The sequence below is a fragment of the Rhinatrema bivittatum genome, chromosome 3 (assembly GCF_901001135.1).
Source record: "Rhinatrema bivittatum chromosome 3, aRhiBiv1.1, whole genome shotgun sequence".
NCBI classification, from domain to species: Eukaryota; Metazoa; Chordata; class Amphibia; order Gymnophiona; family Rhinatrematidae; genus Rhinatrema; species Rhinatrema bivittatum.
This window is the reverse complement of record NC_042617.1, coordinates 105,210,182-105,223,345: the sequence shown is the minus strand read 5'-3', so window position 1 is coordinate 105,223,345 and position 13,164 is coordinate 105,210,182. Positions and strand designations below refer to the sequence as shown.

The 13,164-nt window shown below is 34.5% G+C and overlaps 2 protein-coding genes across 8 annotated transcripts in view; one reads left to right on the top strand and one right to left on the bottom strand.

Annotated features, from left to right (window-relative positions):
* The window catches only part of MACROD2 (mono-ADP ribosylhydrolase 2), a 2,649,380-nt gene that overhangs the window by 2,274,741 nt on the left and 361,475 nt on the right, over positions 1-13,164 (bottom strand). The window lies entirely within an intron of this gene.
* FLRT3 (fibronectin leucine rich transmembrane protein 3) lies at positions 518-13,115 on the top strand. 4 transcript variants are annotated; one of them, XM_029593568.1, is made up of 4 exons: positions 518-756; positions 4,452-4,491; positions 8,765-9,594; positions 10,649-13,115. In XM_029593568.1, exon 4 carries the CDS (start codon positions 10,682-10,684, stop codon positions 12,629-12,631), a length of 1,950 nt encoding a protein of 649 aa, XP_029449428.1. In that variant the 5' UTR covers positions 518-756; positions 4,452-4,491; positions 8,765-9,594; positions 10,649-10,681; the 3' UTR covers positions 12,632-13,115. The 4 variants fall into 4 exon arrangements, with proteins under 4 accessions (XP_029449428.1, XP_029449429.1, XP_029449427.1 ...); XM_029593569.1 differs by lacking the exon at positions 4,452-4,491 and having other exon boundaries at positions 8,765-9,508; XM_029593567.1 differs by lacking the exon at positions 4,452-4,491.

The window sequence follows — 13,164 nt, the reverse complement described above, 5'->3', positions numbered from 1 at the left end:
AATCTTAACTGCAGCATTCTATGTAGTATGTGTATATTTATATATATATATATATATATATACACACACACACGCATACAATCACACAAAGTAATTTTTGAAATATATATTCTTCCCAAACTGGTGCGTGCGTGTGTGTGTGTGTGTGTGTGTGTTTTGGGAGAATATATATTTAAAGTACTCCTGCACAATGTAAAGGAAAAGAAGATTTCTTTTATCTATCATTTCCAGTACTACTAAACATTCCCGAGTATGTATAAAGTTATAAGAAGAGCCATTAGTTACCCTTTGTATCTTTAAAAACTGATTTAACAAAGGACAGAACCACCAAGGCTGGAATCGTGCTTTGGCAGCCTGGTGCTACATATATTAGCCTTCTTCTACTCCCTCTAGTGTTTATAACATGCAGCCAGCCAGTATACCAGCTACCTCACAAAGTGCAGCCAAGATAGGTCCAACCCATCAATGACATCACTGTCTCACTCAGCCACTGTTAGATGAAGCTTTAACTTCAGACTTTGAGGTGGGCTCTCTGTGGATCTGGTATGCTTTCCCTCTCTCCCTCCTTCTCAGTGTAGGAGGAGTGATCTAACACTGAACCCGCTCAAATCATAGTTACTTCTGCTGCTTGCATTCCTGCTTATTGGGCTTTAAGACTGAGAACATTTTATTACTTCAGATTACCAATAGTGGAATTATTGCCGTAGCTGCATTAAAACTTGGATTTTCTTTTCTTCTCTCTCTCTCATCTTTCAGGTAAGTGTTTTGTTTTATTCTGACCTCCTAGGGGGAAAAAGTTGGGTCTCACCTCCCAATTATAAAATTCAAAAGTGCATGAAGTGCAATATTTGAATTAAAAATTAACTAGACTGACTGGATAACTACACGACGAACAGAGTACCAGTTCACCAGTCTACACAGTATTTACGACAGTACATTGAGCAATTTATGAAACAGCAGTTAATAGTAGGGTTAGCAAAAAAGGTATAGACTACATGTTAACCTCAATTGTTATGCAAAAAGACGTTTTAATACTGCAGGCTGGAGACGGTGAAATCCTGGTCTGCATGAATTCTCAACTATTTAACAAAATCTACTATAGTGATTGTGAAGCTGCACATTTCCCAAACGTGGTCAGTACTATATGTAAGGTATGATCCCTTAATAGGTGCTTTTTTTTTTTTTTTTGCTTTGAAAGGAAATCAATAATCTCTAAGAACATGAGCACATGCACTACATAAAGAACACAGATCTGGCTTACAGCTACAGTGCATGATCACTTCTGTAGATTTAACAGTCTTTACAAAGGATAAACAAACAGCTACACCTAGGTTTTAAAATCTGAACTACTCCCTTACAGTCTGTCTAGTTTCAAACATGCCACTCTTACAAGCTTAAACTGTTTCAGTTCTAGTCAATATAAAGAGAGAGCTTCAAACCTTGTCCACTTTTCAACATTATACCAAATTTCATTGCTTGGACAAAAGTAGTATGTGACCAGCATAGCAATGTGACTAAATCAAGTACGAGAAACAAACGAAGCTAAGTATTAGAGCAAAGCTTCCTTCATACTGTGGATATCCCATTGTCAGATCCAATATAACAAAAAATAGCAAAAAAAAAAAAAAAAGATTTAAATATTAGAGTTCCTTATTAGGAAAAAGTAGCTAACAGTTGAAAATAGTTTTAATGATCTGAAACACTTAAAAATGAGAAGCATTTTCTTTTTTACATTAGCTTTACATTTTCAAAATGTTAGCATGCCTTCCAAAAATTATTTGTATCTAACCTCTGAAAAATCGTGGCCTAAATTTCATAAGAAATTGATGGGGGATGGGAGGGTGTCTTGACAGCATATTTTCATATTGATTTGCAATGTTTTATTTGTATCATATTAATACTAATGGTCTTACTTCGAACACCATTTACAGTAATATAAATCATAGGGCAACAATATGAAACCAAATTCTTTCAAAATATGTATAACTGCAGCATATTCAGCTTACGCCTTAATAAGAGCCCATTTACTCTTATTTCTTAAGACATGTTGACAAAAGCAGCAGTAAAACCTTTGATTTAGAGGATTTTCACCGAAGCCCACTGATGAGTTGCAGTTCCTAACATCAGAACATAAGGCTTAAATTAACCAAATCAGCCTTACTGAATGCAGTGTACAGAAGAAAGTATGGTGTGCTTTATCTGGCAAAGAAGATTAAATCATGCAAATCTATTCATTTAGATTTAGCTTGCATTATTCTAAGCCTATTATGTCAATAACATAGTAAAGGCAAAATGTGCTTGCATAAAAAAAACAACACATGCTTGAGCAGCAACTGAGTTTTTCAATTCTATTTTATTTAAATTAGCATGGCTTCTACTCTGAGCCTAATGTACCAAACCTTTTTCCCATAGACACAAAATGTGTATCAGGCCAGAGACTGTGAACAGTATTGTTTAAACATGTTTTTTGACATGTTCAGATAAAGCTGAAACCAGCACTACAGCTATAGTATCACTGATAAATGAACATTAAGAATTCATTACTGCTGGGTCAAGGAAGTTAGCCACTGGTCTACAGATCTAGTTTAAATACACACAGAATGTAGCTTCAGTTTTCTTTTTTTTAACCCAAGTATGATCAAATTCACTAACCACCAAATAAACAATTCTAAAATAGAAACACTAGTGACATGTAGAAATCCTACTTGTAAAGTTGGGGCTTTTCTTTTTTTTTTTTTTTTTCAATTAACAGGAAAAATGGGAAATCTTTAGGCTATTCGGTCACTGCTATTTCAAGTTTCCCCTTCATTTTCTTTTTCATGTATCTACTGGTTAAGACAATTCTCTATGGTCAAATAAGGCAATGTGAAATAAATGTGCTTATAATCTTATTGCTGTCAGACTTTGCTAGCAGACTATTAAATTACCTGTGGTTGCTTTCCTATACTACAGTGCCCAATCAGGTACAAACTCCAATTATACTTAGCATCTATGGCCTCAAGGCATACAGCCCTGATAAATATTTCTGTTCAAGATGAAAAACACAGTTATCAATTTAAGTGTACAGAATGAAAAATTGCATGCCATAAAAAAAACAGATTGATATTTAATATTTCTTGACAAATCTATGTCATTATATACCCCCCAAGCTTCCATGCTTTCCAATTTAGAGATCATACATTAAAAATAAGTCATTACTGTTTCATAAATTTCACATAAAAACTATTAGATTTAAATAGTTATCAGTTTCCTTGATTTATAAATACCTTGTATAGTCTATAAGTACCACGCTAACATTTGGATCAGTGAAATAAAAAAAAACATTTTATGCAGCCAACAATCAGGACAATATATCCACATTACAACTATGACAATATAAGAAATTAATTTCAGAAATGAAATTATACAGCTTGTTCTTATTCTCCCAGTCCTCTAATATCTTTAAAACCTCAGAAATCAGAGGCACTACTAATTCTAACTTGATTTATAAAATCCTAGACAGTTCTAAGCAATCTTATACAATTATACCACTTTGCTTGAAATAGATGGCTGGCGATAATGACTGAATAAACATCGTGACTAATGAAATAAACATGGGTAAGATTCAACAAACTCTTTCATGAGAGGAAGGTTTTCTTTTTTTTTTTCTGTGGCCTCCATGGTTCTGCTCAACAGGAGGCTTTGTTGCAATTAAAGCAAAGCAGACTGGACAGCCAAGATCTGCGTTACGGCTTCAAAAAATCAGACTTATTGCAGGGTACACCACTAACAATTGGATAAAAACGCTAGGCAAATTTCAAAGCCAACTTTTTATTTTGATCTTTTCTGAGAGAGAAAAAAATCTACATCCAGACATTTTTGTACCAAAGGCACAAGGAACTTCTTCTCTATAAGCAATGTCATGCTGAATTTATATCTAAGAGTGTGCCAACATTAATGCAGAACAATGCAGAGGGTAATACTTTTAACATAGCTGAAAAATATTTTTCTTCATGCAAGAACTACAAAATCATGAAGTTCTTTAAGAATTAGTGTCTTCAGAAACTATTTCACAAAAGCTTTTAAAGCATTTACGACCGTGAAGGAGCTTCCTAATTTAAAACTGTACAACAGTAGCCAAAAATACTCTCTTTCATTACACAGCAGTTACTGAAACACCAAAACAAAGTGATTTAAAGAAAAGAGAGGTGCATAAGGAATATAAAGCAAGGGGGGGATGGAGTTATGACATGGTAACTTGTGCAAAAAGCAAAACAATTCAGTACAAGACAGAAAATAACTTCCATGACATATGACCTCAATATTTTTTAAAACTAGTTTTGCATCATTGCTTCCAGCTAAAAACAGGTGTAAACTGAAGTTTAAAATATCAAGTTTAACAAATGTAAAATAGAACTGTATTAAATTCAAACAGAATTTCATGCCTGTGTAACCTCTTTCCATGCCTTTAGGTAAAGTGCCAGGAGCCTGTTAACCTCCTTTCCTTACCAGGTATTATTCTATTTATATTCTACAAGTGGGAAAATATTGCCTGCACTTGATGAGACAATACCAGCTTTGTTTCCTATTCTTTCACTTTAGACATGAGCAAGTTACCTTGGCAACTTTGAAATGAAAATCTCAAATACATTTGGTTACACAGAATGGCCAGGTGGTTAAAAAAAAAGTGCCTTTTTTAATAAATAGTTTTTCTTACAAGTATTATAATTTTTTCATTTATAGCTTGTTGCTATAAATTAGTTGAAAAATGTTATAATAATTTAGGACATTATGTATCGACTCCAGTAATGATCATTCTGCTTTATAAAAATATATAGGGCCTTATTCAATAAAGACTTTTTCCTCATAAGCACAGAATGAGACAAATTAATTTTTCAATAAGGCCTATAATCTTATCTTATAATGATTTTGTCTCCTTTCAATTCCCAGCACAGCACATACAACTCATTCATGTAATCATTATCCATTTCCAGTAAGGTTAAGCTTAATGTGCTCTCATGAAAGGTAACATCACAATTTGCAATTTTGTCTTAAGGATGCTTGATTTAACTTTACAAGCAAAACTAAATGAAGTAGAGTCACGCTTATTCATTGCATACCCTTGAAATTAGGAGCAAGAGGCCAAGGGAAAACCCCATTCTTAAAATCTCTCAAGTTCGGGCTCATTTTCACTTTATTTTCCATAATCTAATTATACATAAAAAATAGAAAGTTATATTCCAGACTAAGGCACACACTTGCTTCTCAATGAGCCCTCCAGATTCCAAGGAGAAGAGTTAGAGGTCCTTCTGCTTGCCTAGCATTAAACAAAAGAATGGGGCACCTTCCTGAAACCTGATGATCGTGGAAAATGCAACTACTAGATGGGGCTTAAAAAGGATTTAACTCTTACTATTGACTATGCCACACAGTAAATCTAATAAAAATGCATTTTTCCTACAGCTTACCATTCCTATATTTTTGCACTGATCCTTCTTTTTAGATCCCAGAATTGGCTGAAGATCTGTATTCATATACAATATTATTAAAATGATACATAAAACTAATCATCTCATATCAGCTAACCAAATATATTATGTCAATAGGTAGATTGACATAATATCATCATCAGGAAAACATTTTTTACATTATTAAATGACATGGCCATGCTATTTGAAGATGTATTTTGTATCATACTTATTACACAAGAATGTAACATACTTATTATACAAAAAAAAACCCCAACTAAAAATCATTTTCAGGTGAATACTGAAAAATCCAACTATTGTACTATATAGATATTTGGATCCAGCATTTAGACACAGTAACAGCTTAGAATATACAAAAATATTAATGCCCTCATTTTTACTTATATCGCTAAAATAGATGAAAAACAACGTGAATAAGAATAGCAGCTGCATTTATATTTGCAGGGATTACACAGAAATTTGCCAAAAGCAACAGAAACTAAGAAAGTATTTATGATAGCTTACAAAAGTACTAAAATGTTCAACTTTCAATTCCTAAACCATATCACAATAAGGGTTAACAAAATTGTTTCAAGAATAGTGAAGACTGATACTTTTGGGCAACCAAATTATCATTCAGTAAGGGCTCCTGTATTCTGTTGCTCTTCTTCTTGTTAAGTTTCACATCATGTTTTGTTCAAATATTTTAATGGTGCTATTCAAAATCATGGCTGCATAAAGCCTCCCAATTTGATGTTGTAGAAACTTGACCACAGTGTCTACACCAGTGGGGGTCAGTTTCCTTTTCATCCTGCAAGCTCAAGCTTTAATGACTTGATGTCAGTGCATAAACAGAGACAGTTTCAGAAGAAGGAAGATTTAGTGTGGCAGCAGGATTTCCTGCTCCTATGTGAATAAAAGTGGTGCAGGGCAGTGCTGCTCCTATGTGGACAGGGCCACTGTGGCCTTTGATATGCAAAATGCGGGTTTTCATCTATAGTCCCAGTTTATAAAAGATATCAAACATGAACACAAACAGACCTGGAGAAACTGTTTTTGATTTAAGTGAAAGGGAAGAAAGTACTGGAGGAAAGGCAAACAAAAGCCTAATCCACATTTTTGAAAGTTTCTTTTCCCTTCAGAAAAGTCTGCTTTTATTTTTTTTTTCTTTTGTTTTCATGCAATTTGGGGAGAGAGAATGAAATCCTCAGAAAAGCTAATGCGTTTTCACTTACATCTTACATAGCCACTGACAGAAAAGTGGTAATGAAAAGTGGTTTGCATAACAAATGGAGCCGAGAGGAAGCAGTTTAAATTCTCAAAAAAGCAAAACAAATACTTGTATCTTTTACTTTCTATTAGTACTTCTATTTCTCTATAAACAGATGTTATGAGGTTAATCAATATACATTTTTTAACATCTTAGCCAGGAATATAAAAGTGAAAGCTTCTATATGCTTCACTTTGCAGCTGGTTTGCACATTCATTGGTATTTTCTACAATGGACCCTTATCCATCTGCAGAGTATCTATCCCATGACATCAGTGCTGCCAGCAAAGTAGCACAAATTACTCAACTATAAATTTACTCGCACAAAAGAATATTTTGGTGATTGCCCTCACAATATGGCTAATGTACAATACAAGAAATTTAACAAAAAAATCCCAACAGTGAGCAAGAATACATAAAGATGCACACTTTTCAAGTGTCTTGTTAATTTCAATGCAGACTACTACCATATTTATTAAACACTTCATCACTCTTATGACTACTACACTATTCATTTTCATCTCATTACTTTGCTTTCTAATGTGAAACACTGTTGTGATGGATCTAAATGTCAATATATGAATATACAAAAAAACCATAGTGGTAGCATAAAATAAGTTAAACTAGCATTGAGTATATAGTTTATATAATGAGGATGTAAATGTGCATTAATACACGAGCTCTTTAGGGCAGCTGAATCCTAGAACAGATGCTTTGCTTGCAGGATGCTACGTAATGTAATTACTGAAAAAAGCAGCAAATTATGGCTACTGCTCTACTTAATATCAGGGTCAAGCATTTCTATTTCGGACAAATGCAACTATTAGCAACTAACTGACACTGGAACCTATGCAGTAGGGTTAATGGTGTTAAAAAGTAGCCATTTTCTTAGAGAAATAACACAAAAGTATTGTTTTATATAAAATATGCTGCATGATTATACAAGTTATGTTTTTCTCTCATCCTTAAACATAAATATGCTCTCCAGTAACTAGTAGTTTGTCAGACACTGCTTTTAGGAGAATATAGACAAATAGGAGGTGAATAACTTGTCAGTTATTTACTACCTATGCTACAAACGTGCACTTCCACTCAATGAGACAAATACCGTAATTCTACCTGCAGTTATCTAAAATAAATCAAATTCATTAAGACATATAATTTAACTAAAGAAAACATGACAGAACCAAACAGTCAACAATATATAGGGTAATTTAAAAAAAAACATTTATGTGGGCAAAACAATGCTTTACCCACACAACAGCCTCTTGTAAAATTACCCGCTCAACATGAGGGTAAAAATACAGGTGTACACCCTGTACATGCGGATTTTTAGCCACATATAAAAGAATTCCCAGGGGAGGGGTTAGAGTGGGCTTAGCATTTACATACATGCTTTCCAGATTGTGAAAAGCCTGTGCATAAATATTCAGGAGAAAAGTTCCCACGCACATTAGCAGGTATAAATGTGTGCAGGTACTTTTCCCAGGGTAATTTTGCTTTAAAAATTAGTGGAAAGCCTTTTGGTTAGAAAGTGCCTGTAGGCTTTAAACTCATATGAACATTTACCCCTGTTATGCACTGCACAATATTAAGACCTTTCCATCGTTTATTTGTGACTAATACTTAGAATATTGAGCAGCTTCGTTCTATATTTAAAAAGTAGGGTATGTGGATTGTTTTGGTAGTTCAAAACAAAAGATGGAATTTCAGGTTAGCAACTGATCACAAATCGCTATTATGTCTGTTCTTCAATTTGTAAAGCAAAAGGGACATGTGCCACCACTTAAAACAGAATTTCTCTATAGTTATTTGATAAAGCTGACTTCAGTTACTGCTCTGCTTTAACTGAGGTACTGGAATGGCTTAAGTAAAAGTCTAGCAAATCCACTTCAGTCTCTGACCTCTGTAAACTCTGAATTATTGTTGAATTTCTGGAACAGACAGCAATTACTGTACTTATATAAATACAGCACTTTTGAAAGTTTGTAAAGAAAAATGCAATTTATTTCATCTACTGGTACCAATACCTTGCTCTTGCTTTACAGGAAGTTAACCAAAGAAGGATATTCCAAAGGGACATATATCTGTCAAGCAGATAACCCACATCCATTTTTTAGAAGGAAAACAGGCCATTTCTCTTAGAACATGAAGGAATATTTTTTGCTTCCAAAATTCTGACCAAGTACAAGGGATGAAGAAGTCAATACTAATGTATCTTCGTGGCAGGTGCAAACTTTTGAGGATGTAACTACTTTACAAATTACCTTTTGGCTGATTCTGGACTGGACAAACCTTTTTTTTTCAGCCTCCTGAAGAGCTAATTGTCATTTCAGCCTTACCATCATGAATGGTTTCCCTGATGTGGAACTGAAGATATTTTCTAAGACTATTTTACACAGAAAAGATTATAAGAATTACAAAGACAGCAATTTCTTTTAAAAAGACTCAAATCAAATAAAAGAGGGTGCATACACAATTTAGGTTGAAAATAGAAAAGAAAGAAAACAAGGAAGTCTAGTATGGAAACAAGAAATTGAACCTTTTGTCCTCAACAATTTGGGACACTTATCTACTATGGTGAACTTTTGTTGGAATGTTTGTCAAACATTGTGGGGCTAATCAGAAGGTGTACACAGCAAACAAGGATCACCCGAGACTGCATCGTGAAGGAGAGACAGCGGAAAGGACTAAACTATATTCCCACACCTCCAGAAGTCATAGTATCCACAGCACACATTTATGTTCACTGGATTTCTGCAAGCACACAATTTACTCACAACTTAAATCAGGTAGGACTGAAACTGATGTCTCTTCTCTTCATGCTTGGGAGGATAAAGTGCAAGTTATAATCAGATCTTCAACAAGATAGGTCAAGGTAGGAAACTATAATTGGCATTTTAAATTTCCATTACACTAATTAAAATAAAAGCTGAAAGATGTTAGTGTCATACTTTGAAGCCTCTTAATTGCATAAGCACAACATTTAAATTAACAGGCATTTCAGAGCAGAAATTTTGTTTAAACAATATATATGATAGGTTATCTGTTCAATCTGAATGCTTCACTGCAAAAAAAAAAACTGTCAAGAGTCTCTTAGCATACATGCTTTAAGCAATGATGATACATGTTTCAGCACTAGTGTATGCACATAATGAAATTCTTCAGCCAACTGGTTAGAAATGAATAGCCCCCTTTAGTTTTTCTTTTTATGTCTTTTTTACGACTTTAGCAACTCATGTTATACAACACCAGATTTTTAAACATCTGACATTAAAAAAAGGCACACGGTGTAGCATAAAACCATGATTCTAAATGGGGAAAGTACATTTAAGACCCCAGGAGAAGGCAAACTGTATTTTTAATAATAGCTTTTGAAATATGTCCTGCATGAGAGAATGAAAACACTGGCTCCAAGCAAATAGCACTTTTTAAGTTTCAAGAACAAAAGGTATCCTTCAAAATGCCTGCACCTAGGGACAGAACTCAAAAAATGAAACACTGAATAAGTTAATCAATGGTGGAAATATTATTTCAGGGCACTTCATCTCCCTGCTACAAAAAGGCAGAGAACCTTTAGGTTTTGGTCTTTCAGTTTCTTCTGTGGCCCTGAGGGGAGGAAGCTGGGTTGGGAACCAGACTCCAGTCTCCCACAGGGCAATACATATCACTGCTGCTGAGTCACTGGTGAGGTCCATTTATCCCCAGTTTAACAGAGATCAGGCCCCAATTCACATTTGCTCTTTAAGACAAATGAATATTGTATTCTTTTTTTTCAGAAAAGAATTAAAATACATCTTTTTGGTTTAGATATGCTTAAAAAAAATGTGTACTAATTCTTTGTTCTCTGTTTTTATGTGATGTTTTTATTGCAGTGATTTCAGTACTTATCAAAATTCTATAGTAGTTCATTTTCTGTTTTTCCCTTTCAGATTACTAAAATCCCAGAACCCAAACCAGTGACCATGACTACTGCAACATGGATCATCTTTCTAATTTGGACCATAATTGGACTGTTACTTAAAATGGCACCTCAGGCTGTCAGTGCCAAACCCTGCCCTTCACTATGCCGCTGTGATGCAGGCTTCATTTATTGCAATGATCGTGATTTGACATCAATTCCTACAGGAATTCCAGAGGATGCTACAACTCTCTACCTTCAAAACAATCAAATAAATAATGCTGGGATTCCTTCTGACCTGAAAACCTTAGTTAAGGTAGAGAGAATTTACTTATATCGTAACAGTTTAGATGAATTTCCTACCAACTTGCCAAGACATGTAAAAGAATTGCATTTGCAGGAAAATAACATAAGGACCATCACTTATGACTCACTTTCTCAAATTCCTTCTCTGGAAGAATTACATTTAGATGATAATTCTGTTTCTGCAGTTAGCATTGAAGATGGAGCATTCCGGGACAATATTTACCTCAGACTTCTTTTTCTATCTAGAAACCATCTTAGTACCATTCCCTGGGGTTTGCCTAAAACAATAGAAGAACTACGTTTGGATGATAACCGTATTTCTACAATTTCAGAGGTGTCCCTCCAAGATCTAACACACTTAAAGCGTCTTGTTCTTGATGGAAATCTTTTAAACAATCATGGGTTAGGAGATAAAGTCTTCATAAATCTGATCAATCTGACAGAATTGTCTTTGGTTCGTAACTCTCTTACCGCTCCACCTGTAAATTTACCAGGTACAAACCTAAGAAAGCTTTACCTTCAAGAAAATCATATGAATCATGTACCACCAAACTCATTTGCTGATCTTAGACAGCTGTATCGATTAGATATGTCTAGTAACAATATAAGCAATTTACCTCAGGGTATCTTTGATGATCTGGACAATCTGACTCAACTATTTCTTCGAAACAACCCCTGGTACTGTGATTGCAAAATGAAATGGATACGTGATTGGCTGCAGCTATTGCCTTCAAAAGTTAATGTACGAGGGTTAATGTGTCAAGCACCAGAAAGAGTAAGAGGAATGACTATCAAGGATCTTAATACAGAGCTTTTTGACTGTAAAGATAATGGAATCAAAACTACTGTTCAAATTTTTACAGCCTTGTCCAATACAATATACCCTCCTCAAAGACAATGGCCAACTTCTATGACTAAGCAGACAGAGATAAAGACACCTGACCTCCATAAATTTTTTAGAACTACAGCAAGTCCAGTACGGAAAATAATTACAATTACTGTGAAATCGGTTACCACTGAGACTATTCTCATTTCTTGGAAAGTTGCACTACCCATGACTGCATTAAGGCTGAGCTGGCTCAAGATGGACCATAGCCCTGCCTTTGGATCTATAACTGAAACAATTGTTACGGGTGACAGGTCTGAATATTTACTTACGGCTCTTGAGCCTGAGTCACCATATCGAGTGTGTATGGTTCCCATGGAAACCAGTAACATCTATCTATCTGATGAAACCCCTGTGTGCATAGAGACTGAAACATCACCCTTTAAAATGTACAATCCTACAACAACCCTTAACAGAGAGCAAGAGAAAGAACCATACAAAAACTCTAATTTACCTTTGGCTGCCATCATTGGGGGTGCAGTGGCTCTAGTGGCTATTGCTCTGCTTGCTTTAGTTTGCTGGTACGTTCATAGGAATGGATCCCTGTTTTCAAGGAACTATGCATATAGCAAGGGACGGAGGAGAAAAGATGATTATGCTGAAGCTGGAACTAAGAAGGACAATTCCATCTTAGAAATCAGGGAGACTTCTTTTCAAATGATACCAATAAATAATGAACAAGTGTCCAAGGAGGAGTTTGTAATACATACCATATTCCCACCTAATGGGATGAATCTGTATAAAAACAACCATAGTGAAAGCAGTAGTAACAGAAGCTATAGAGACAGTGGTATACCAGATTCTGATAACTCACATTCATGATACTAAAGGAATTCAGACTTATTTTTAAAATAGAAATGGTGATATAAGATCACTGTTCTACTGCAAAACACTGGATTAAAGACTGAAAAGCAATGTACTGTACATTTGCCATATAATTTATATTTAAGAACTTTTTATTAAAAGTTTCAAAATTTCAGGTTACTACTACAATTAAGTGTAGTAAAGAGACCTGACCACAATTCTATATTTTAGTATTTTTTAGTAATTTGTACTGTATTTTCCTTGCTAATATTGAAGTTACAAACCATTTAACTTTTGTGTTCTACTGAGTAAAATAACTTGTTGACTGTGAAAGTACCTTTTTTTTTTTAATGTGTTGAACAATCAGGACTTTGCATTCATTTGAGATCCTTGTAGTATAAGCACAGGCCATTTTTCACTTTGGTATTTAAATTAATACTGGCAAACTGAAAAAAAAACTGCAGCTGCAAAAATCTCACAGTAAAATGTTGGACCTATTTAATCTATAAAAAAACAACTGTTCTGAACAAAGAAAATGTGTGTATTAATGG

Excerpts from the sequence above, each read along its gene's own strand:
- FLRT3 (XM_029593570.1), top strand. The coding sequence starts at position 10,682 with ATGACTACTGCAACATGGATCATCTTTCTAATTTGGACCATAATTGGA.